Source organism: Gymnoscopelus braueri, assembly GCF_963280865.1.
Source record: "Gymnoscopelus braueri genome assembly, chromosome: 14".
In the NCBI taxonomy this organism is placed as follows: Eukaryota; Metazoa; Chordata; class Actinopteri; order Myctophiformes; family Myctophidae; genus Gymnoscopelus; species Gymnoscopelus braueri.
The window spans coordinates 35,947,617-35,972,908 of record NC_137619.1 but is presented as its reverse complement, the minus strand read 5'-3'; the positions used below and the strand labels follow the sequence as shown (position 1 = coordinate 35,972,908).

General features: G+C 41.4%; 1 protein-coding gene across 1 annotated transcript; it reads left to right on the top strand.

The window, feature by feature from the left end:
- Positions 1-1,133: 1,133 nt before the first annotated feature.
- LOC308100626 (uncharacterized protein) lies at positions 1,134-25,292 on the top strand (the record flags this gene model as incomplete). The annotated part of the gene is made up of 26 exons (XM_080449691.1): positions 1,134-1,164; positions 1,868-1,991; positions 4,801-5,194; positions 5,829-5,906; positions 6,232-6,327; positions 6,431-6,484; positions 9,416-9,469; positions 9,565-9,618; positions 9,708-9,761; positions 10,064-10,117; positions 10,214-10,267; positions 10,364-10,417; positions 10,857-10,910; positions 11,339-11,383; positions 12,055-12,108; positions 12,215-12,268; positions 12,384-12,437; positions 12,609-12,680; positions 12,766-12,801; positions 16,189-16,233; positions 16,320-16,352; positions 21,093-21,239; positions 22,038-22,214; positions 23,276-23,366; positions 23,818-23,895; positions 24,576-25,292. The coding sequence occupies 26 exons, from the start codon at positions 1,134-1,136 to the stop codon at positions 24,821-24,823; spliced, it is 2,289 nt and encodes a 762-aa protein (XP_080305817.1). The 3' UTR covers positions 24,824-25,292.

The window sequence follows — 25,292 nt, the reverse complement described above, 5'->3', positions numbered from 1 at the left end:
GGGACACCCAGAAGCAAAGATTTGAGTTAAAAATATTCTCTTTGAAAAATTAATACATTCAAAGATTTGCAAACATTTTCAAGATTTTTCAAAAATAGCAGATCTACAAGCTCATAGGTGCCGCGCTATGAGCTTGTATATCTGCTATTTTTGAATAGCCAAAGCTAAGTGGTTAAAAATGATTGAGGCTATGTTAACTAATTTAGCTGGGGACCCCCTGGTAGCCCCCCAAGGACCACTGGTGGTGCCCGGACCACTGGTTGAAAACCACTGCTTTAATGTATTGAAACATGATATTGTCAATTGCATACTATTTTTTTAATGTATATGGTACATTTTAGTGATTGAATGTTTTGAAAAGCTATTGGGTGGAAGAAAAGCTAAATATTTATCACAACGGTCCTTAGTTTCATGGTGAAATCTAGATGCGTAGGACGTGGTGTCATTTCTTCCAGAAATGTACTTGATTGAATATAGGATTTGTTGTATTAGATGTCTCTCATCATGACAGAGTTTTAGATGCACTTTTCCCAACATTGCATTATTTTAATTCAACTAATGTGTACATCATGAATAGTCTTTTCTTTTCCCTGGTTCTGCAGTCTTGAAAATTCTGTTTTATAGTTTTGTGGTAAAAACAAAAGTTCAGATGGATTTCAAACGTGATTTATCCAAATTATTGTTGCAGGCCCTTATAACTCCTGAAAATCAGAATTTGAAAATGCCGGCCATTAAACAAATGCTGGTGTTCTCGGTACTCCTTTCTATCTGGGAAGTGACCCGGTGCCAAAAGTTACCAAGTAAGTCTTCTTCGCAGCTTTTTATCTTGAATAAAAAAAATGCTCTTATTTTCCTTATTGCATGAAAGACAGCTGTCACTTCTGTGGCAGAACTACCTTTAAGCATGGCTCAGTATACCTTGTGGCTAACCAGATGTAGGCATAAATTATACATGCATTTACCAGGTTGATGCCACATAATTAAAGGTGAATCAATGTTGTACCACAGTATGCCCAGCAGATGTCAGCATTTACTCATAATACATGTTCAGCTGTTAGTGACATCATTAATTTTCACCATCCCCCCTTCAGGACCTCAAAGAGATGACCTCGATGTCAACCTGATCTCTTACCATGGATACACGACGGTTCATGGATGAACCTGGTGTTTGCACTTTCTCCATTTACATCTACATTAACGTTCAGATTTCAAATATAAAGTGCTAACCCCATGGTGATGGATGTTATAATAATGTACGGCCCGTCAGAAGTACCCGTATCTTCCGTATTGTTAAATAAAAAGCATTTTAATCCGATTGGTGGCAATTTTTTCATAGAGTTATAATGTATCAGAGTGCAATACACCTCCCAACCTATAGGGTCGCGTAGTTGAAAGCATAGGGCGAAAATACTGAGAAAATGGCCACCCCATCGGATTAAAAGGCTTTTTATTGTACAATACAGAAGATACGGGTACTCATGAGGGCCCATACATAATTGTAACATCCGTGGCCATTAGGTAAGCACATTATATTTGAAATATGAACGTTTATGTAGATGTACGGGCCAAAAAGGGAGAAAGTGCAAACACCAGGTTGAAGTTCATCCATGACTGTCAAGATATGACAGTCATGTTTCAGGGCTACCTGATCTCATGCAAATTGCACATTTTCTAATGTGTTCTCAAACTAAGTGTATGATTGTATTCATGGCACCTCATAAATATTTCAAATGTCACTGACTTCATTGCTGATGATGATATGATTTAGAAATCATCCGTCCCCTTTATATACTGATGTAATTAATAACATTTTCTCACCTCAAAGAAAATTAATGTGAAACTAAGCTCAGTGTTTATGGTGTGTGAGGTTTTGATCTCCTGGAGGAGTTCCGTGTATCCGAGTCCAGAGGTGTCAGGAGAGTGAACGGATCTGAACCTGAGGCCGTGGCCTACCGTGTCAACCCTTCTATCCACCTACGTAAGACCATGAGGTACTGTGACTGCATGAGCCCCACTCACACATGTACATTACAATCATCTTAATTCTCATCATTAACAAATCATTAATGTATCGTGTTTCGTTATTATGTCAACAATGAAAATGTGCAACACAAGATAATAATTTGGGTGGCCGCAGCTTAGTGGGTATAGACTGGGGTCTTCGATGTTTTTCAGGCCAAGGACCCCTTAGCTGAGAGAGAGATGAAGCAGGGACCCCCACTACAGTGTTTACAATTGTGTTGCAGATTCAACTTTTTCATATAGATTTCATAGATAGCTTCATTGACTTGACTATCATCAGCGTTGTGTAAATTCATTAATTAAACCTTCAATACTTAGTACTTGATTTGCTCCTTTTCCCCCTACACCAAACCTCTTTGCTAAAAGTAGCAGATCTACAAGCTCACGACGCCTCGCAGCGCGAGGCGTGTGCTTGTAGATCTGCTATTTTTGGCTAATGTTCCCCTCAGTGAAGGAATTCTATAGGGTTCAAGTGGTTAATATAAAAAACATCTCACAAAGATTTAGCAGACCCTAGCTCTGAGGACCCCCTAGGGGTCCCGGACCCCCTGTTGAAGACCCCTGGACTAGAGGCCGTGTGGTAATCAGAAGGTCACCGGTTCATCTCCAGGCCAGCCCATGTGTACGTGTTGAAGTGTCCCTGAGCAAGGCACTTAGCCCCTAGCACCCCCCCTCTCTCACACACACACACACACACACACACACACACACACACACACACACACACACACACACACACACGCACGCACACGCACACAAGGCTTCCCCTCCATGTAATTATAGGCACATTTTTTTATGCATACATCTTTGTAATAGCAGATCTACAAGTACAGTAGTACTGTACATTGTGAGCTTGTAGATAGGCAATTTTTTTCCAGTTCTACAACAAAGTATATAGCGCTTAAGTGGCTAACCTAAGATAATCTTTCCCCTTTACTTTGCCAATGGGTTTTGGCCGACGTCTTCATTGCCTCCCCCATCCGCAATGTTTATTTCCAAAGTATCGCTTTTGACGTAGGCCGTTTACACTGAATCTTATGAGCCTTCTTCAGTTGACTTTCAGACGGGCCATGGAGAGGACCAGAGGTTTGTTTCAGTCGCCATAATTAATGGAGTGCACACTCGATCCTTGAATCCTTGAATAAATAACCTATTTACGACAGCTTGGCAAAATGTAATCACATGTCGTATACACTTTTTTTACTTAAAGTTGTACAATGCAGATTCACAAATAACGATTTTTAGCAACCTCTGCTGGTCACTACCGTCACTGCATACAATTTCCGTAGTCCTCGATTACCCAGAATTCCATTTGTTTTCACCGGAAGCCGGAAGTGTTTCAAAAAGCGATCTTTTAATTGTTTTATACTATCTGCGGATCGTTTCTCTTAGCCAGTGGAGCATTAGTTACCATGAGCTGTGCTTTCTTTTTCTGTTCTTTTTCGATCTTCCAATCCTACATTCTCTTAAAATCAGCGTGAGGTTCCTTTTTGTTATTAGCGCGGTAGTTCCTGGCCAAACAGGAAACCGTTGCGGTAGTTCCTGGCCAAAACCAGATGACGTAATTTTCCCGGGAAAGTCCCCCCCGACAGCGTTCAATACAAAATATATAAATAAAAGGCTTCCGGGGGTGAAATTCATGGAGTGGGTGTTGTGAAACTTTTGCCACTCACAAAAGATATACAATTTAACTTTAGTTTTGTTGAAAACGTTACCTAGTATTACTTTAATTAACACAGTGGGTGAGAAGATGGCACTTTCCATTTGTCCTGCGTCAATGTGCATTGATTCTTCATTGGCATAAGACGATTCATATGTTTACGTCTTCATGGCTAGCTGATGTCTCTCTTACTGCCCGGGAGGCACGGAGCGTCATTAATCAGTCTTTTTGTTTTTGTCTTTTCCATTTGTGTTGATGCCAGCGAAGATGTCCTCAGTGAACCTTGCCTGCATGACAAACGAGCAATGCTTTGTGTATGTAGTGGGAAATAATGCATTACTGTAAATCAAGTGCAAGTTAAATAAACACAAAATGGTGTTGAATGTCTCAGCCCCCAGGCAATAAAAGAAAGCAAATTAAGAGAGGCCTTATTACAAAGAAAGATGTGGTACCAGCCTAGCTGCCTTGTGGGACATTTAAATCCTTAATACTGAGAAACTATGCCTGTGTTCATTCCCTAATAAGCAATTCAACCCTATTTCATGACAAAACCCTAGCCTGGTAGACCATCCCGGTCGTGGAATCCACATTTCATTTGATTTCAGCAGCTGAAATCAAATGAAATGTGAATTCCGTGACTGGGATGGTCTACCAAGCTAACAAAACCCTTGGTTTATTGTCTTGTGACGCAAGAGCCATATATTTACTGTTGTTCACTGCTTGCCTTTGAAGTAAGTGTTATCTCAAAAAGCACAGACCATTGTTTTGGACCCTCAACGGCCTTTAGATGTTGAGTTCCAGATGCTTCCATCGGGGCGGAGGTTTGGTTTTCCCAAAGGTGTCACTAAGAGATACAGATTGTCATTTGTTCCATCTGCTATTGTTTTTTTTAAACAAACCATAACCCCAGATGTCATTGCGTGTTCTTTTCTTTATTCATTTTCTTCCTTTCCCCATGAGTTATTGCGACGGCGTAGATGATATGGATCCTGCATTGTATTGTATTGTTTATGATACATTATTATATTACTGTATTATATTACAAATTGCCCTCTGGGGACATTATAAGTTGACCTAACTTAACCTAACTTAAATACTTGATGAATGTCATTCCACAGAGACGTGTACCCGGACGGCCTGCCTTCAGACTACTCCATAATCGCCACGTTTAAAGTGACCAAGGACACGGCAAAGAGATCGTGGAACCTGTGGCAAGTGAGCGACCCCGAGGGCCGGGATCAGGTGGGCCTGCGTTTCCAGGGCGACACGCGGTCGCTGGACTTCTTCTACACCGGCCCTCGTGGGACCCAGGCGCTGAGGACCTTCCACGGCGTGGAGAAGCTGTTCGACGGCGAATGGCACAAGCTGGCACTGAGCGTGCGCGGCGGCCAGGTGAGGCTGCTGGTGGACTGTGCCGAGGTCAGCGTGGAGCCCATCGATGACCCCCGGCCCGTCATCCGTCAGGGGTTCACCTCTATCGTCAAGAGGGCTGCGGGAGATCGTTCAGTGTCCGTAAGTCAGCAGTGACATCCATAATGTCTTTTCAAAATGTATATTCATTCTGTTTAATTTGTTTTAATGTTTCTCAGTGGTGGAAAGTAACTAAGTACGTGTACTCAAGTACTGTACTTAAGTACAATTTTGAGGTATTTTTATTTTATTGAGTATTTCCAAATTCCAATACTTCTAGCTCAGAGGCAAATATTGTACTTTTACTCCACTACAATTATTTGAAAACTTTAGTTAATAGTTACTTTGTAGATTTTGATTATTATTACAAAACATACATTAACCAATTCAGCCCTATATACATTTCGGCCATTTGAAAATAGCCGATCTACAAGCTCACAATGCGCCGCGATGCGACGCATTGTGAGCTTGTAGATCTGCCATTTTCAAAAGATTTTTATATATTTGAAAACTTGTAATTGGACATTCTGCATAATGAGTACTTTTACTTTTGGTACTTTAAGTACATTTTGATCGCAATACTTTTATACTTTTACTCAAGTACTTTGACTTTTACTTGTAACAGAGTATTTCTCTACATTGCAGTATTAGATACTTTTACTTAAGTAAAACATTAGAGTACTTTTTCCACTTCTAAGCGTTTAATTTGTCATCCATTGAAACCCTGTGTTCTCAGCTTGACCTCCAGCAGATGGAGGTGTCCTGTGACCCGGAGCAGGCGTACTCAGAGGGCTGTTGTGAACTCTCCAATGTGGTGAGCCTAATTTATGCGTCACCAAACCAAACCACTGCATCGCTCATACTACAAAGTATGCATTTAGCTTTAGCTATCATTCACCAGGGCCTTTAAGCCCTTACTAAGCCCTATATAAAATATACTATATTAAATCATACGACAGACAGCGGAAATAGTCGATCAACAAGTTCACAATGTGTCGCGATCGTTTGAAAAAATGTAATACGATTAAAATAATAATGATTGTTATTATTATTACATTTTGAAATGTTTGCCCAAAATATGGCAGGGTTAATGTCCCCCAGTTAGTAATGTACACAATGTGTTCCTCTCTCCATTGCAGTGTGGAGGCTACGCAGAGATCGGCCTGACAGCAGGAGGACCATCTTGCAAGTGTATGCATGGACAACCTGGGATTCAGGGATCTTCAGGGTCAAAGGTGAATGCCCCCCCCCCCCCCCCTCTCGTGCAATAAAGGCTGGCTGCTCATCCTCATAGGTCGAGCCGTGGTCCTCACTGACGTGTTTTGCTTTATGGTTTAGGGTCACAGAGGGCTTCCAGGAAACACAGGAGAACCGGGAAGACATGGAAACTGGGTATGAACACGTAAACACTATGTCAGATCAGATTTTACAGCTGAATTGTGTTTAATGAGGGGCAAACGCTGAGCTGCTATTGGACACACAGTATGTGTGCTTTTTTTGGGGGCGGCCGCTTTACCGTAGTGGGGTAATCAGAAGGTCACCGATACGACCCTCGCCCAACTACGTGCCGAAGCGTCTCAGAGCAAAGACACTTAACCCCTAACAGCGCCACACCGAGCGCTCATCAAAAAGCCATCTGAGCAAGCCATTTGCTGCGGGTGAATGCAGAAAAGTAATTTCCCCTCCCCTGGGACGATGCATGATTTTTACCAGCTTGTGTTGACCGGCTTTAAAGTACATGGAGAGCCGCGCAGCCCCCTTCTTCCAGTTGACTTGAAGCGAGAAAGGGTTAAACTGAATTGCGAGTGAATGAAATTGTAAAACTCTCGCTCGTGAGACAGCAGGGAAGTTGTGGAAAATGGCAAAGGGAGCATAACCGAGAGACGGCAGGATGGAAACGGATCTGGACGCCGCTCCGCTCAGCGATAGTAAACACAGGGGCTCCGCTCATATTTTGAAAACTGATGTAACATATGCAACAGATTTGGGGGAGAGCCAAGAGAAACATGGACCAAAAATGAATGCAATAATAAATTAGTTTTTTGACTTCTGAAAGACTCATTTACATCTTTGAGTGCAGGACCTAGTTTAGAACATCGGATTTAGATCAAAATGGCACAGGATCACAGGATTTCTTATGGTTTCAATTTTCCATTTGAAGACACAGAGCCAATTGTAATGAATCCCACACACGCTTGCGCACGAACACACACACACACACACACACACACACACACACGCACGCACACGCGCACGCGCGCACACACACACACACACACACACACACACACACACACACACACACACACACACACACAAGCACACACAAGCACATTCACGCTCGCACAGCAAACAGTTTAATGACGCTCAAAATGTCTAGTAAAGAATGACAGTGTTGTACTGTACTTGACATAATGTGAAGTTTGTCTGTTATAAAACTAATTCATATTGTTATATTTTTGCATTACGGTAATCAATGCTCTATTGAATACACTGAATAGTTACTGCTGTGTCAAGAGGATCGGGACCTTGATAATGACCAATTCAATTAGAAAACATGATATTCTGCTAATTGTATATGGATGGCTGGATATCTGTCTGTAAACATAGCCACATTTCTATGCCTCAGCCAAAAGGCACAGTTATTTCCAGTGGAGAGTTTTAACTAACTTATGTATTTGATGTTCAGTTCTTAATCCTACAGTATGTCAGCACATAACTTAATATCTTTTCAAAGTAATCCAGAGAACATGTTCTCTGCAGCGCATTTAAGAGGATGGTCTTTTAAGTGATGGCTTGGCATTTAACATTGCCCTTGCATTTAACAGGGAAATCCCCTAAGTTACCCATGCGCGCACACCCACGCACACGCACACGCACACACACACACACACACACACACACACACACACACACACACACACACACACACACACACACACACACACACACACACACACACACACACACACACAGAGCAGAGAGAGAGAGAGAGAGAGAGAGAGAGAGAGAGAGAGAGAGAGAGAGAGAGAGAGAGAGTATTATTCCAGAACCGTGCATGCCACATAGCCTGCACATGTGTTGAATTGTAGCCCATGCTCATGTGGGAGTAAACATCTGTCTTCTGTAACTCAGTAGATTTCTGACCTCCTGCCAGCATGTGAATCACAGTGTCTGAACATGTTTATCTCCACCCTGCTGGCATCTATAAGGAGGGCATTTCCTGGCTCAGATATATGAACCGCCCGTCTTGGTTCGCGGGTGGTCTTTTTCCTTGTCTGACCCCCATACTGCCTTAAAGAAACGTCGTAAAGTTCATGGCCATGCTTCTCTCCATGTTGCTGGCCATCTCTGCGGTGAGCCGCTTACATGTTGACTTTCTTCAAAAGAATCTTTAGGTTAGATGGTTGAATAAACTTACAGTGTAGAAGCATTCCGACCTTGTTTAAATTCACTTTCAACCTGGCATCCCTATTTTGGGCATGTCATTGTAGGCGGAAATTGTCATAAATTATCAATAATTGTCAAAAACAGCAAAAATAGGCGATCTACAAGCTCCCAACGCATCGCAATGCAACATGTTGTGAGCTTGTAGATCCGCTATTTTTGCTGTGCTACACCATCGTACAGTGAAGTAAGAAATAGGGCTCAAGTGGTTTAATACTGTTCACAACCTGCAAACACAGCCCTCTGTATTGATGATGAGGTTATTATCCGTGCAATAAAGCACGGCTGTTCTGTTTCAAACGGCAGGCAAAAGGGAAAAAAGACCATACTAGCGAAATATTGAAACAATGGCTGCGGAAGAAGCGTTACAACTGTGAAACGCGCCGCAGCTGAAGCACCCATAGATATATGGCAGCAACCCCCGCTGACAAAACGGAACTGGGGGGGGGGGGGGCACTTAAATGGGTCGTAGCACTGGGCACCGCGAAGGGTTAATTCGGCCCTGTGGATCTGGGGAGGTCATTCAGAGTGCATGGCAGCTAACACGGTTTCTGCATGTTCCTCGACATGCATTACGTCCTCCCGGTGATACACATGTCGCGCGGCTGGCGACATGTGTATCGGAGGGGACATGTGATGGTGCACCCCCTCCCCAAGTCCAACCAGCAGGGGTCAGCAGTGGCAGACTGCACAGGGGGGTGAACTGGGAATTGGCGTAATGATTCAATTGGGAGAAAAATGAAAAATACTCAACTTTAGCTCAACTTTCCTCGTTAACACTGCTTTACCCAGACCTGTAGCTAAACAACCTAAGTTGCTGTGATCTGTTCTAAGTTCTCTTTTGAAACTTACACACAGTATGTAACTGTCTTGCAGGGAATCATGGGAAACACAGGGGACTATGGTCACATTGGTGAGACGGGCCCTCAGGTAACAGCTGCTTGACCTGCTCTTCCTTTGTTCCAGTTCAGTGTCTGGTTTGTTCTTTCAACATGTATTCATTCAATATCACATGACCTCCTCAGGGTGAAGAGGGAATCAAAGGTGAAGGCGGGATGAGAGGACTCTATGGCCAAGTGGTAATCCTTCAAACACAGAAGATCACTATTTTACCTTTTGTGGTGTAACTTGGCGTAAACCGCATGTTAATGGACTGTTGTTTCAACAGGGCGACAGAGGACCCAAAGGGCTGAAGGGGTTAAAAGGGGCAGGAGGCTTCAAGGTAAACACTGACCTTGTGTTAAGGTTACATGCATTTTCAAATCAAAGCCTTTCATTTGCCCCATCTATTGTAATTAGTTCAAGGTTTCATTATTGTTAGGTCTTGTGTGCAGGTATACATAAGAGTAACATTATTTTGTTCTGGTTCCTCAGACATTGCAGCAGCATTAATAGGCATGTAAAGAAGGCAATTAGTGAACCTTCTTACTTTTAATTGGATTTCTGTGCCGCTCGTTGGATAGCTTGCATGACTTTGAAGTTGACTAAGAGGATTTAATATGGACATTATGACTGTAATTAAAGGGAGTCAGGGGGACCCCCGGAGTGCTGGGAGTGACTGGAGAACAAGGAATAGTTGTGAGTTAATCTTTCAGATACTCTGGTTAACTCTGTATACAATAATAACGATGCAAGTCCGGTGTCACTAACTTCGACTGTCTGTCCTCCTTGAAGGGTGATCCAGGTGAAAGAGGATACGAGGGGATTCCTGGGTACCAGGGAGTTAAGGTATTTACTTAATTTCTAATGGAAATTGCTCTTTTGCATCTCATCAAAATATGAATGTACATTATAGATTTAATATCACGATGGCTTCGTTTACAGGGTGAAATCGGGCGCACTGGCGCAGAAGGGCCTCTAGGCCGACAAGGAAAGCAGGTTGGTTCAGGGTCCACAAAATATACCCACTAATTCCATGTCATAGAGATACTTAAACACGTGATTAGACACTCCTAGAGCACTGTCCACTACCTTCAATAATTCCTCATATAATCACCCAGAACAAATAAATCACGTGTAATGCGGTAAAAGGAACACTGTGGAATAGAGCTATGTTTCTGGCATACGTGCCGTCTCCATAAACAATGTTAATACATGTGGTTGGATTTTTGGCGACGGGTTTTAAGGGCCTGAAGTGTATCAACGCAAAAGACGCTGATTCTATGAGAAGGAGCCATGTTAACAAACTATATCATAATACAGTATAAGGAAGCATACAATAACACGCCAGTGATCCAAGAGAGACACGCTGGATAGGAGCAACAATACCTTCAACGCTTTCATGATAATATCATATCGTGTGCCAATGTGATGACAGGGTATCTTTGGAGATCCTGGGGATACGGGATCTGCTGGGGAAAAAGGAAAGCCTGTAAGTACGAGTTTACCACAGCGATTCGGCAATGAATCACATTTATTTGTGGTTTCATGGTTTATCGAATTGATATATCCCATTAAGACCTGAGGCCGATTCTACAAATGCTTTCTAAATCAGTATTTCTCAAAAAAGATTGTAATTCAAAATTGTTAAACATTTTTCAAACACTTTCAACATTTTTCTAAAATGCTCAAAAATAGCAGATGTACAAGCTCGCAGCGTGGCACAAAGTGGCGCGCTGTGAGCTTGTATATCTGCATTTTTTGTAATGGCCAACACTAAAATCTACTATGACACAGATGCTTTCCCGGTTTTAATGGGATATACACATTCTTTGCTAATAGTCATAATAAATATTTTACGGTAGCTTCTCGTAGTGTTATGATAACTCTGTTTATTTTCCCCGAACGTATGAAAACTAGGGAATCCCAGGCATCACGGGTAAAGTTGGCACCGTTGGACCAAAGGTCAGTTACTTTGTTGTGCGGCGTCACACTTGAGTGTTCAGTTGACTTAGGGCTGATGATCAGTGGTGTAAAGTAACTAAGTACATCTACTCAAGTTTACTGTACTTAAGTACACTTTTGAGGATTTTTTTTACTTTACTGGAGTGATTCCAATTGTCAATACTTTTACTTCTCCCCCACTACGTCTCAGAGGCAAATGTTGTACTTTTTACTCCACTGCAATTATTTGACGACATTAGTTACTAGTTACTTTGTGGATTTTTACTATTATTACAAAACATGCATTAACCACTTCAGCCCTATGCATACTTACAAGCTCTACAAGCTCACAGCGTGTCGCAAAGTGACGCATTGGGAGTTTGCAGATCTGCTATTTTCAAAGTATTTTCATACATTTGGAAACTTGTGAAATGGGACTTTCTGCATAATGAGTACTTTTACTTTCAGTATTTAAGTATATTTTAATGCAAATACTTTTGTACTTTTACTCAATTACATTTTGAATACCAGACTTTTATTTGTAACAGAGTATTTCTACATTGTGGTATTGGTACTCTTACTTAAGTACGAAATGTGAGTCCTTATCCTTATCCTTACTTCTTCCAGCACTGCTGATGATGATGTACACTTTTACATTGCATGACATTGAACAGTACTTTACATTTCCTTAGGGCATCATTGGAGATCCTGGGCTGCCAGGCAGAGATGGGGACCCAGGGATAGAGGTACTGTAATATACTGCAGATCCTATCCTGTTTTTTTTTACCTTGAAGTCTTCTGGATACCATATACTCTAGTGTGATTGTACTAATCCTTTTAATTTCTGAACAGGCATATCAAGGACCGCAAGGTCATGGCGGCAGAGGTGGTAAAATTGGAACAAAGGTAAAATTATCATTAGATTAAATGTTTCCTTCTTAAATATAAAAAAGACAAAAGACATACAATGGTGCTGTTCCTTCCAGATTGATTTGTTGATGTGTGTGACTTTATCTTCAAGGGAGAGAAAGGTGCCCAGGGGCCATCAGGAGAAATGGGTCCTCAAGGCAGAACAGTAAGTCACTTTTAAGGCATTCATTGCACTGGAATCATAGAAGATGAGCATAAAATACATCCTCAAGAAGCGCCGTGTACGTAAAGTAGTTTGCCATCTTCAAGTAAAACTACAGTGGACAGAAAATAAACTAGGCCCTTAGGTAAATTTAATGAATGTTGCGCTCTCTAGGGCCTGAGAGGTTACAAGGGTTCTGCGGCGAAGCCAGGAAGACCTGGATTTATTGGGCCCCCAGGACCTACGGTGAGTGTTCCGGATAAATTCTCTAAAGTCTTTGAAATACAAGTTCATTCTCTTCAAACCACTAAACCATGTCATCTCACCACAGGGACATGTGGGCTTGCCTGGCAGAACAGGGCCTAAGGTAACGTTAACCCGTTTCTTTTTCACTATCAGTTTAAAAAATGTATTATACTCTGGTGCCACAATCAACTCTTGTATTGTACAGCAGTGTAACTGAATAAAAAAAACATTAAGAATTTACAGAAAGTAGTATTGATCTCAGAAGAGAAAAGATGCTTTGTGCAGTTTGTTAATAATAAATAAATAAATAGAAGGGAAGAAAAAACATATCATTTTCTAGTATAGAAAATGATAAAATCACAAATTTACTGCAGTCATCATCAGTCATTTTTGGGGGAACCACTGACTTACACGTCTGCTGCTCAGGTATGGAGCAGCAGACATGACAACGAGGTTGGGTTACTGACGCCAGGTTGCATCCTAGATTCACATGTCAGCAACGCTCTCCTATATCTCACAACCTCAGACTCGTCTGTCAGCAGGGCTATGTCAGCCAGCCCCCATGAAGAGGCACAACTAACAATTGGACAATTCACTTCAGTGTCTCCAGAGTGTCTCTTATTTAGATTCTCCATTGCAGTGGAGACTTTTTAGCTTGAGACCCAAAAGCAGTGGTGGCTGTTCCACTGAGTTTATAAGGCTTTATGAGACCAGCACTTATCCTATCCTACTATATCCTACTATCCTACTATATAGTAAGGAAACCTCTGTCATCAAAACATTGTCATCAAAACCTGTCTGTTCTGCCCGGTTCTCCTCAGTGGCTTGAGCAATTGATCTGAACCATAGACAGTAAAAAGGATGGACAAAGCTACGCCCATAGGGCATAGCAGTGGCGGCCATTTTCTGGTTCCACTTCAAAATAGTCAATGCATTTTTCCCATTGACATTTCCAAAAATATTTATATCAATTATTTTAAGCCTAGAATCAAGCCATCCAGGGTCCTGGTGAATCATGACCATAAAATGTTTGATTCTGTGAAAAAACTTGTTTGAAAACGGCAAAACAAAGGGTATTTATTAAATATAGTATATCATATAATTAAATATAAAATAAAATAAAATCACAGAAAAATATGTTTTATGGTCATGATTCACCAGGACCCTGGATGGCTTGATTCTAGGCTTAAATGAATTGATATAAATATTTTTGGAAATGTCAATGGGAAAAATGCATTAACTATTTTGAAGTGGAACCAGAAAATGGCCGCCACTGCTATGCTCTATAGACTCTACAGGCCGTAAATGAAGCCTATTTTTCAGCTATTTCAAAGCCGCCATCTTTCTATATCCAGAACACGGAAATTAATGCTATTGGTTGGGACCAGAGCGGGGGTGGGGAATTAATGCTATTGGCTGTGTAGCTTGTCAATCAAATCATCACAAGGTAGCCACGCCCCTCCTACAGCATACCCTACTTTATCATCAATTTTAAAATAAATGGGACCATAATATACCAAAACGCATGGTGATTGAAAGAAGACTTTAAACTAGCCACTGGAAGCATATAGTATTTATGACAATGTTTATTAAGGTAATAAAATCAAGTGTAAAGTTCGGCAAAAACCCATCCGTTTGAATGGAGAGTAATTCTTTCTGACACCAGAAGGGGTGAAACAGCTAAACTACAGGCCATTCATATGAACTGTCACGTCCTATACAGGCTCAATTTACAACTCAGAAGCTGGCGCCTTGATCTGAACTTGCACACAGCCATTGACCATTAGCATATATGCACACAACCACAATGCCTGTTTTTCTCTTTCCCAAAACGTAAGCTGTTTATTAGCGTTTTTGTGTAAACACCGGAGATTTGGAGTTCGGCCTATGGGATCATCTGTCGTCATGGTTACAGCTCCGCAAGCTATGGGATGATCAAACTGCGCATGCGTGGATTTACTGCTGCCGAGTGCCGACCACGACCACAGCTACTGCCACACAGAGAACACCACAACACACTCGACTGCAAACTTATAAAGGACTTTCATTTACGGCCCGTGCACGCACTCACTGCGTTTTTATAAGCGGGAGGGCGCTTTGAAAATCATCTTCATAGCACTAGCACGCAGATTCACATGTGCAATGTTCAAATCCAGGTTGTGTTATTAGCACACATAGCCTAGCTCAAACAGCTTAAACATCAACTTCTAATGGTTGCGGGAGAGAGAGAGCACATCCCCAGGTAGCGCAATGGCGCAGAGCGTCGGGTCCGCGTACCTCCAGCGAATGCTTCACGGACTTATGCATAAATATAAACATTTATAACATTTATGTGTGAACATTTCAAGTGTTATAATGCCATATAAGTGCAGTTCTCGAGATACATGAACTACAGACGAACAGCGATTTCACACATTTGTATTATTTTTATTTTTATTTTTATTTTTATTTTTATTTTTATTTTTATTTTTATTTTTATTTTTATTTTTATTTTTATTTTTATTTTTATTTTTATTTTTATTTTTATTTTTATTTTTATTTTTATTTTTATTTTTATTTTTATTTTTATTTTTATTTTTATTTTTATTTTTATTTTTATTTTTATTTTTATTTTTATTTTTATTTTTATTTTTATTTTTATTTTTATTTTTATTTTTTAGGAAAGGGTTAGGGATATTTACTCACAACCCATAGAAATGGGTCTGCAACCCAGAAATGGGTCCCGACCGAGTGTTTGGCTCTCTAATGGCTGCTCCCAGGGTGAATTGCCTCTGTGTATCTGGAGGAGGTCAGACCCAGTGCTAAACTCGCCCCCAGGACTTGTTCCTGGTGTTTACAGGACACTCCATGACAATTACACAGACAGATCGTCCTGTAGAACCTTCATTTGAGTTGCCTACTTTGTTTTGGCGCACTGTAATACAAATGAACCACATCAGCTCTGTGTATTTCGTCCTATGACGAATAGCAAAAATAGCAGATCTACACGCTCACAACACATCACGTGGTGACGCATTGTGACCTTGTAGATATGTCTCCATCCAATGCGCTGAATGATTTATTACTCTGAGTTAGTAGAATGGATGTTACAATTTGTAGCCATATTCATTTTATTCAAACATATATTTGAATCAAGTGCATTATGTAAATAGTGGATCTTCTCGGGTTTATGGGTTTTCTGCAGAGAAACTTGCAGACTAATTTATTAGGCAGTTGACATTTGGGTCAAGCGACCATACACAGAACAATAGACACAGATGACATTCACTGTCATGGTTACGTATCATGTGTCACACATGAAACAACCCTGTGCTTCATGATCGTTTAGGCCTAAAGCGCTTTCACCTGCACCTGCTTTTTACAGGTGTGCAGAATATTTTCTGCTTTTAGTTTTTTAGGGTACAGGCTGTTATTTTACAATGAATATCCTGTTTGAACAAGTGGAAATGAATGGAAGATAATTTATCATTATTAATAATAATTTGTGGTTTCCACATTCTTTGCACAGGGAGGTACAGGAATTCAAGGTGACCAGGGTGTCAAAGGTGGAAAGGTAGGATTTAAAATGTTTATCCACTCTTCTGTTCAATATAATGTGTGATTGTTTACTATTAACTATAAATGTACTTCTTTTTCAAGGGAGAACCAGGAAAGAAGGGACCATTAGGAGAGGTGAGGTTTGATGTTATTGTTTTCATTCAAATGCAGAGCTTTCTATATGAAATGACAGTTGATGTAACTACACTGGTTGATTTAATGGTAACAATTAGGGCAAATGTTATAATTATAAACTATAATTCAAATATATATATTTTTTACATTCAATCAAGAAAGAGCTTCAGTCGCATCACATTCATGAGTACAACACATCTTTCCATACTGTGTGCTTTTCACCTTTTCTCTGGACTTACAGTAAAAGTTTACTGTAGGGGTGAAGTTCAAGGGAGCGACTGATAGGATGTTAGCTAACCACCTGGCTGCTCACTGTTACTGAATGATTAATCTCTCAAGAACAGATTCTGCTCTGCGTTTGAATCTGTCGGGGGGGTTCGTCATATCGCGTACGCACTGGCCTACAAGTGGGCGTGCCTTCAGATCAGGAAGCAGGCCGCGCTTTACCCAATCAAATGTAGTGGGCGGGATTCACGTGTCCGTCGATCCTTCCCCACTCGAAATAAACCGAAACTAATTTAACAATAGCGTCCCCGGAGCAGACAAAACCACGGAAAGATATTCACATTTTAACTTACTCTTTCATCATAGAAACAAGTGGGCTTATAACCAAAACGATCCATGTTCTCTGGGAGAAGTGGTGTTAGTGTTCCGTGTAGAAATATTGTTAGTGGGAATGAAAACATAGTCGCACCACCGGAAGTGATGCACTGAAGGCAGACCAAAACCCCGGTTTCCTTGCGCACGGGTGCTACGTCAACTTCCTCCCAGAGCCAACTGAGATAGTCAAAAACAGCAGAGGGCGCTGTTTTTCCTTTTCATTTGGCGATGGGTTCCCAGATTGCTGAATGATCTACTGTAACTGGGCACAGATTCGGAAATACTAATCTACGAAACTGGCATCTTTAGTCAGTGCGAAACTATCAGGTATCGTTTCACACATTCATGAATAATTATCACTTTCAACCTGGCATCTCTATTTTTGGCTTGTGATTGCCCCCCCCCCTCCCCTCCACCCAAAAAGAAAAGTTTAACTTACAAAATAGACAAAATGACAGATCTACAAGCTCACAACATGTCACGATGCAATGTGTTGTGAGCTTTTAGATCAGCTGTTTTTGCTCAACACCACCCTACCATAATAGTATAAAGTAAAAATCAATAATCAAGAGACTTTTATTTGTCACTGACTAAACAGGTACAGTAGCCTACAAGCAGAGACATGTTAGTGTGGCATGTTCCGCGACAATGCAGTATAACAACCAGATAATAATAGAGATTATATGGGTGAAACTAAATCAGATGACTTGCATAAGTGCACATTGTTAGAGAATAGTGCTGATATGGACATAAAGCCTAATTTATATACCGCTTAAGACAACCTCTGAGAGCCAGATATTTTTTTGGCTCATGGACATCATTTGGAACGTCTCACAGGCTGTAACTGTGAGCCGCTTGGCTCCGACCTCCTGAAATTTCTAGTGGCTCACATCGCGCCGTCTCGCGGCTTTGATTGGTTGAGTATATAAGTGCCCAGAGCCATGAGCCATGAACCATGAGCCACGATCCATAGCTTGTCTTATGCCAAGCTTATACAGTATAAACTGAGCTTTATTCATTTTCTTGACGCTCAGTTTGACTTTGATGTTTGATGAGTTTCTTGTTACGAGCTTCAGTTGATGTGAGATTTACTAATAGTTAAACCTCATATTTGGGGAAGCCACTCTACTCTGAAAATGTAGCTACCAACTAGAAAAGTGTGCTCCGTGGAGTGCATATCTTCGCCAGGCCAGATGGCCTACCCAAGGCTGTGTTTAGTCTTGGCTTGTAGGCAGCCGTCAAGACCCGAGGAAGCTGTGGGGGGGAAATAGCATTTCTATGACATACGCTGCAACTTTTTGCATTTGTGCTTTTGGAGGTGCACTATAGAGGTCCCTTTACATGTGTTTCCAATTTGAGGTTGATTGAATGTTGCATTCATGATGTATTAGCCTGACACTCAGCCTGAATTTTCATTTCGTTTCACTCCATTATTCAGTCTGAAAGCCCTCTCAATGCAGCCGATTTCTGAGATGGGGGCGTGGCCAAAGTCTTTTTTTCAAAGACTCTTTGGCGATTGTTTCATACTGGATTATCCCGATCCCGATTCGTCGTACAGATTTTCAACCGAGAAACACCCGCCTTCGACAGCGTCACCAGACCCTGAATGCGAGGCAAACGATTCAGGGGGTGGAGCCAGGCTAATGATGTATGGCTTTCTTTGTAAAAAATAGGATGTGTTCAAATTTGGGGTCGGTTGGACGATGCGTGTATGACTTTTTTGATCAAATAGGCCATTCCCAAAAACTTTCGAAGCCAGTTGTTGCCAAACATGGATTATGGATTATGGAAAATCTGTATAATCCATATTCAGTTAGACACTTTCGTCAAGATAAACCATTTATTGCAATGCTATTGCATTGCGGGGTGACTATGCTCCTGTCATATACTACAGATTGATCTGCGCAAGCATGCCACAGAATCGGAGATCACGAACCCCCCTGAAACTAATAGATACAGAGATTATACATGGACATAACATTGAACCCTTCGCAAGGGTATAACTTACATGGATATAACATCATACAATCCACAGAAATCCATGCAATTAACATACTTAGTGAAGAACTATGCCACGAGGAGAAGAGGTGAAGCGGTGCTTAACGTGTAGTATGAAGAGTGAACAGCGTTCTGCTTAAAAAGACCACCTGGAAGGAGCCATTAGGATTGAGGGCGTATGTGTTAAGTTGTTAGCGAATGAGATTAGAGGGTGACTGAGTGTGGCGAGCAGCCTGGCTGCCATGACCATAAATACAGACTAATGGCAATTAAAAGGGAGGCTTTAGAAATAAAGTGGAACAATTAAGTTTTTCAGCGTGAAAAATGTGGGCTTCTGTGTCCCACCATGTATCAACTGTACCTCAACGTACTGTAGTAAGAGTGCACCGCCCTTTTACAATACTTAACCTATAAGTACAAATATAACAATTATTTTGGTGTAACTAACAGATTCACTGAAAATAGATATTATAATATATTTTCATCTTATCTTCATGACTTTCACTTAAACAGGCCTTCTCCTTCATGATGTCATGGACGTACTGTACTACAGTACTACAGTACAGTTGCATGAGCTGTGATTGGTCTAACTTTGAGGAGACAAAAATACTTACTGTACCGTAGACATACAGTACAGACCCTGGTCTAGACCAGGGGTTGCCAAACTTTTTGAGCTCGAGACTCAAAAGATACTTTTGGTGTCTCCCAGGATTCAAACTTACACAAATATGTTAGGAATTAACCACTTAACCCCTATGTAATGGTGAACAATCCATAAGCTCACAACATGTCACATCGCAAATAGTTTCACTATTTCTTAAAAGTTTGTATTTATTATTTGATTGATTGATTTTTTTAATTGTTTTACATTTCAGATTGTTATGAAAGATGTTTGAAACTTTTTGAAATTTCTATATCTTTTTGTGTGTTTGAAAATCTTTTGAAATAACAATAAAAAAATCATTGTAGGAAACCTAAAAAAGGGCTATTTACTCGCGACCCATCAAAATGGGTCCGTGACCCAAATATGAGTCCCTACCCATTGTTTGGGAAACACTGTTCTATCTAGACAGCTTGGCCGTCAGCAACACCAAATAAACAAAGGAACGATTTAAAAGATACTCGGTTTTGAAAATAGTTCAGAAAGTGATTCACCTACTTAGAACTCTGCTACTCCCTAACCTAACAGAGGCTCTATCAAAAGAGTTGGACGGGGTTGTTTTCACCCAATTAATTCATCTGTCTTTTTGGATTTATATTAAACCTTTGTGGAATAAGTTTGGTCATGGGGCAAGGAAGAACTGATTAAGAGCCCGATCAGACAGTGACACATTTTTGCAGGTGGGAACGTTATTTATATATTTTTTTGTAACCATCAATCAATGTATGCTTGCTGCTTTTGCATTGCAGGGCACCTTGCGTTTTTGGAGAAGTGTCCTGGATGCACCCCAAAAAAATGTGAACCCAGACGTAGTAAAGCATCCCATGTCATTGCCTTACGTAGTGGAGACAACAAAGTTACAGTTGCCTCTGCTTTGTAGACTACACAAATAAGGCAGTGCAGTGCAGTGCAAAATGTGTAACTGCAAAATTGATATGTAGTAGTTACGTAACTACGTAGTAGTTATTTCTGCTCAGACCGGATCAGAAACCCGAAAATAGTATTGATCCCCAGACTATGTGGCCCATAGGGCAGGAGCCTATCTCCTGTTTCTGTAGCGTGAGGCAGCTCGATGTACAAGTACACCAGTACACAAGGACATGACGCTAGCATGTCGCAGGGACCCCCAATTAAACCCTAATCAACCCAAATGTCTGAACAAATATAGTGCTGAAATATCCAACATGGAAATGATATACTGTATATTGACAGTTGCAAAACATTGGCAGACGTATGCACTCTACTGACTGCGGTCTTTCTTGTAACTATTTATCTACCTATATTTAGCTCATGGACAGCTGAGCTACAGGACACATCTCGTTATATTACAATTACAATTTAGTCATTTGGCAAACCCTCCTATCCAGAGTGACACACAAAAGGGAGGTGTTGCTACTGTAAATTCTGGTAAGTTTGTAACTGTGGATCTGTGGTCAATATTGAATAGCACCGTTCATGATGTATTAACCCGTTCTGTATAGACTGGAGACCGGGCTGAACGGGGTCCCCAGGGAAAACAGGGCAAACGTGGGCCAGCCGGCGAGGCTGGGCGGTCTGGGACTGTTGGAGTCAAAGGTGTTCGCGGTGATGGAGGTCCAGATGGTTTTCGAGGCCCACCCGGTCCACCGGTAAGTAGCAATGCGTATTGTATGAGGTTCAGCTTCTACTGTAGATAGAGACAGTGCCTATTTAATGTCTGGATAAGGATTTGATGAGTCATTTTTACCTGTTTGCTGACCAAAGCACTACAGCGTGAGGACCACCAGAAAAACCACAGTAATGAGAATATTTTACCGCTTTAAAATGTATTGCACAATCATTTCAAGTCTTGGCTGTCGGGGTAGTGGCGTAATAAAAGTATTTTAATTGCTTCACCCTGAATCACTATTAAAGGTGTAAAAATATGCAGATCAATTATTATCACACACATACACACCAAAGCAATTACTAGCCTTATTATTTATAGCAACTGGCACGCGCGTAACTGGCACGCGCGTAACTGGCACGCGCAACTGGCACACACACACACACACACACACACACACACACACACACACACACACACACACACACACACACACACACACACACACACACACACACACACACACACACACACACACACACACACACACACGCAGAGAGAGTTTGGTAACAATTGGGGTGTCAAGAATACCTTTAAATGATTTCTCATTAGTCTGTAGTTACTAGTGACTCACAGCACGGGTTTCATTTTGTGTGGCTATAAATCCATAATGACCCTGAGGAAATTTGGCAGAGTTTTTCTCGCCCCTTCATTGCGTTCGCTTTCAGATGCAGCCATTGGTTTAGCATGCCCCGTTCACCTGTAATATTTGTATCATTACAAAGTCCCAGTGCCGCTGGCCGAGTTCCAGTGATGGATGGGATAATGATTTGTTGCACAGGGCCCAACCCTCTCTGCTCAACACGTGATCGAGGTCTGCAAACAAGTGGTGTTGGAACAGATGTCCACCTTTGCCAACTCAGTGAAGAGGACATGTGCAGCTGTGTGTCCCCTCTATGGCGACGTACCCATGGGCGCCCCCGGTCCACCGGGACAGAAAGGACCGCCCGGATCTGCTGTGAGTTTGAAAACAAGAGTATCGATTTGTTAAAGGGATAGTTCACCCAAAAAAAAAAGTTTTTTTCTATTGATTAGTCACCCCACGGAGACTTGAATTCATGCATATTTTGGGGTTTTTCATTCATGACCAGCGGACCGGTATGCAGCAGTTCCGGTAGGAGACACAAAAGAGACTCTTTGTGTCTCCTCCCGGAACCGCTGCCGGTGATCAAATTATTGGCTTAGGAATGCGACAAAAACAAATATATACCCATGAATTCAAGTCTCCATGGGGTGACTAATCGATAGAAAAAAATATCATTTTGGGGTTGAACTATCCCTTTAAAGCTGAGTAGTTTCTATGATAGACAATTTTCCTGGAGTACCTTTAACAGATGGACACAGATATTATTGGGACGCACCCACATCCCAAAACGTGTTAAAGCTAATTTCACATTTAGGCCTTTAGATACTGCAGTGCCCTATACATTATTTGATTCTGTCTCCCTGGCTAAAGAAAATGCTAACACGTTGCATGAGTGTGGACTGGCCTGAGAGAGCTCAACTATTTGGCAGTATAGCTTGGAATGAAAGCATTCCGATTTTCCACGTCTCCATGAGGACAAATAAGAAGTCACAGACAAGGCACTTGGTCTGTGTTGAATGGTTTTTGGAGAGAATCTAGACTGTCCTTGGCCTGGAACCCTTTTCCACATTTATTACACAGGGCAGAACCTATACAGGTCTCACACATGCTTTAATCACAAAGACTCTCAGGCTGATAATTGTCCGTGAAGGTTCAGATGTTTAAAAATACACTTTATTAGATTAGTCCTTGTATAGGAAACCTGTCAGTGGAGAACTGAACCGTGCGCCGCTGATTGTCACGAATGCCAAAGAAAAGAATATTACAAGAGTTGCAGTGTTACATTGCAAGTCCTGTGCTCAACACATACACAACCTAAAACCATATATAATTAGTGGCCCGTGATCCCCCAGTGCTCTATCCTTGCGATTTTCTTCGCCCTAGTGATGCTAGGGTTCAGCTGGTTACGACTGTAATTTACCATGTGTTGTCAGGGTGACTCTGGTATCGATGGCGCTGACGGAGAAGTGGGCCAGCCGGGATTCTATGGAGAGGCTGGTGATCTAGGCAGACAAGGACAAACAGGTGTGAAACATAAATTGCAAGACATAACTCCATATTTTCCTTCCTTTTTTTTCATTCTCCAGTGCTTATTTTTGTGTGCCTGCCTCGTATCGTTACTCAAATTAGATTGTGATAAACTGCAGTGCTAAAATCAAACATTGTCCAGCTTGAATCCTGTACGGTATATTGTGTGTGTTCCCGCATTATAAATTATAATTCATCGTTAAAGAGCTTTTGCATGATGTCACACTTATGGTACATTTCCCAGCCAGGCCCTGTGAAACTGAAGAATATTTACAAGGTGTTTTTAAAGATTCATTTAGCAATGATCTCAGTAACACACATGGTCATTAATTAACTTGAACAGCATGTTCTTGTGTACTCGCTGAGTCCCAGGGGCATAGCATTTTAAGAGTGGTATTGGTATTCTGTTGGTCATTCTTCTTGAGAGAACATTGTGTGTGGCTTACAGGTGACAGGGGAGACCAGGGTGATAAAGGTGCAAAGGGACATGGTGTGGTGGGCTATACTGGAGACCAAGGACCAAATGGTAAGTATCATATCCAAAATGCACTTTAGTTCAATAATTTCAACTGAATGAAAAACTAAACCAAAGTTGCTGAACTGTTGCTTTTCATGAGATATTGAAGAGTAAGCACTCGCAAGGGCTTGTATGACATACAGTAGGGCTTTACATTACACTACTGTAGTCTGTGTGTAAGAAAACATCATTCTTTAGGAGAAAAAGAAGGTCAGCCAATGGAATACAACCACCCTAAGGACTACTAACCATTGTGGTTCCTGCACTATCTGTACCGAATGGACCTCTGACATAGACCTACTGCACATATAAACAAAGCTGCTACCTTTAAACACCCTTTATTTGTTATACCCCGTATATAACATGTATATAACGCCACAATGTGACATAGCTCTGTTTAACACAATGCTGTACCCCCTCCAACTGTACTTGTATGTACTGTATGTAACACATACTTTCCCCATTTTTTTCTTAAATAGTTTTTATTGCTTTGGCAATGTAAACGTATGTTTCCTCATGCCAATAACGCTCCTTTGGATTGAATTGAACTGAATTGAGAAGGACACTTGCCAAAAGAAAAACTTTTCTCGATAATGTGTTTGTCATCAAAAAACTAAAGCAAAAGTAAAATGGAAACTACTAATTAATAAATCCTGGAGACACTGAATAACGTTATCTCCAATTCTCAGGTCAGCGTGGGCGTCTTGGCAGAGCCTTTAACGGCCAGCCAGGAAAGCCAGGTGAGAGGGGACACGGGGGTCGGCTGGGACTCAGGGGTCATCCGGGTCTCAGAGGAGTACCGGGTGTCTGTTTGACCTCTGGGTGCTCTCTGCTCAACGCCACCACTGCACCACCACCACAACGAGCAGTAGCACCCCAGAGGCCTAGAGGAGCCCAGAGGCCGAGAGGAGCCCAGAGGTCGAGAGGACGCCCTTAGAGACATAAAGAATACTTGTGATGAAGTCAGCACATGGGCTGGAGAATGGGAGATGGAGATTGTGGAAGTGAAGGATTGGTGGATTGTGTTTTTTGTTAATAAATGTACATTTACATGTGAGGGTCAAATAAATTGCTTTGATGTAAAACCTGCATCTCAACTGAAATCTTGAGAGACGACAAAAATCTGGGGAACTTTCTTGGCAAAAAGACTAATCTTATCCACAACAGTGGAAGTTCACTTCGAAGAAACCTTGTAAAAAGAAAGAAAAAAGCATCTTTAGTTGATAACTTCTATTAGTTGTGCCGCGAAGCGATTGCAGAACTATTGTACTAAGGCTGTATGTGTGTGTGTATGTATGTACATGTATGTAATGTCACTTTGTCCATAATGACTCGATACACTTTATCCTCGTCACAATCACAACACAAGGCCATGAAACTTAAAATATTACATCCCTAACTGTATA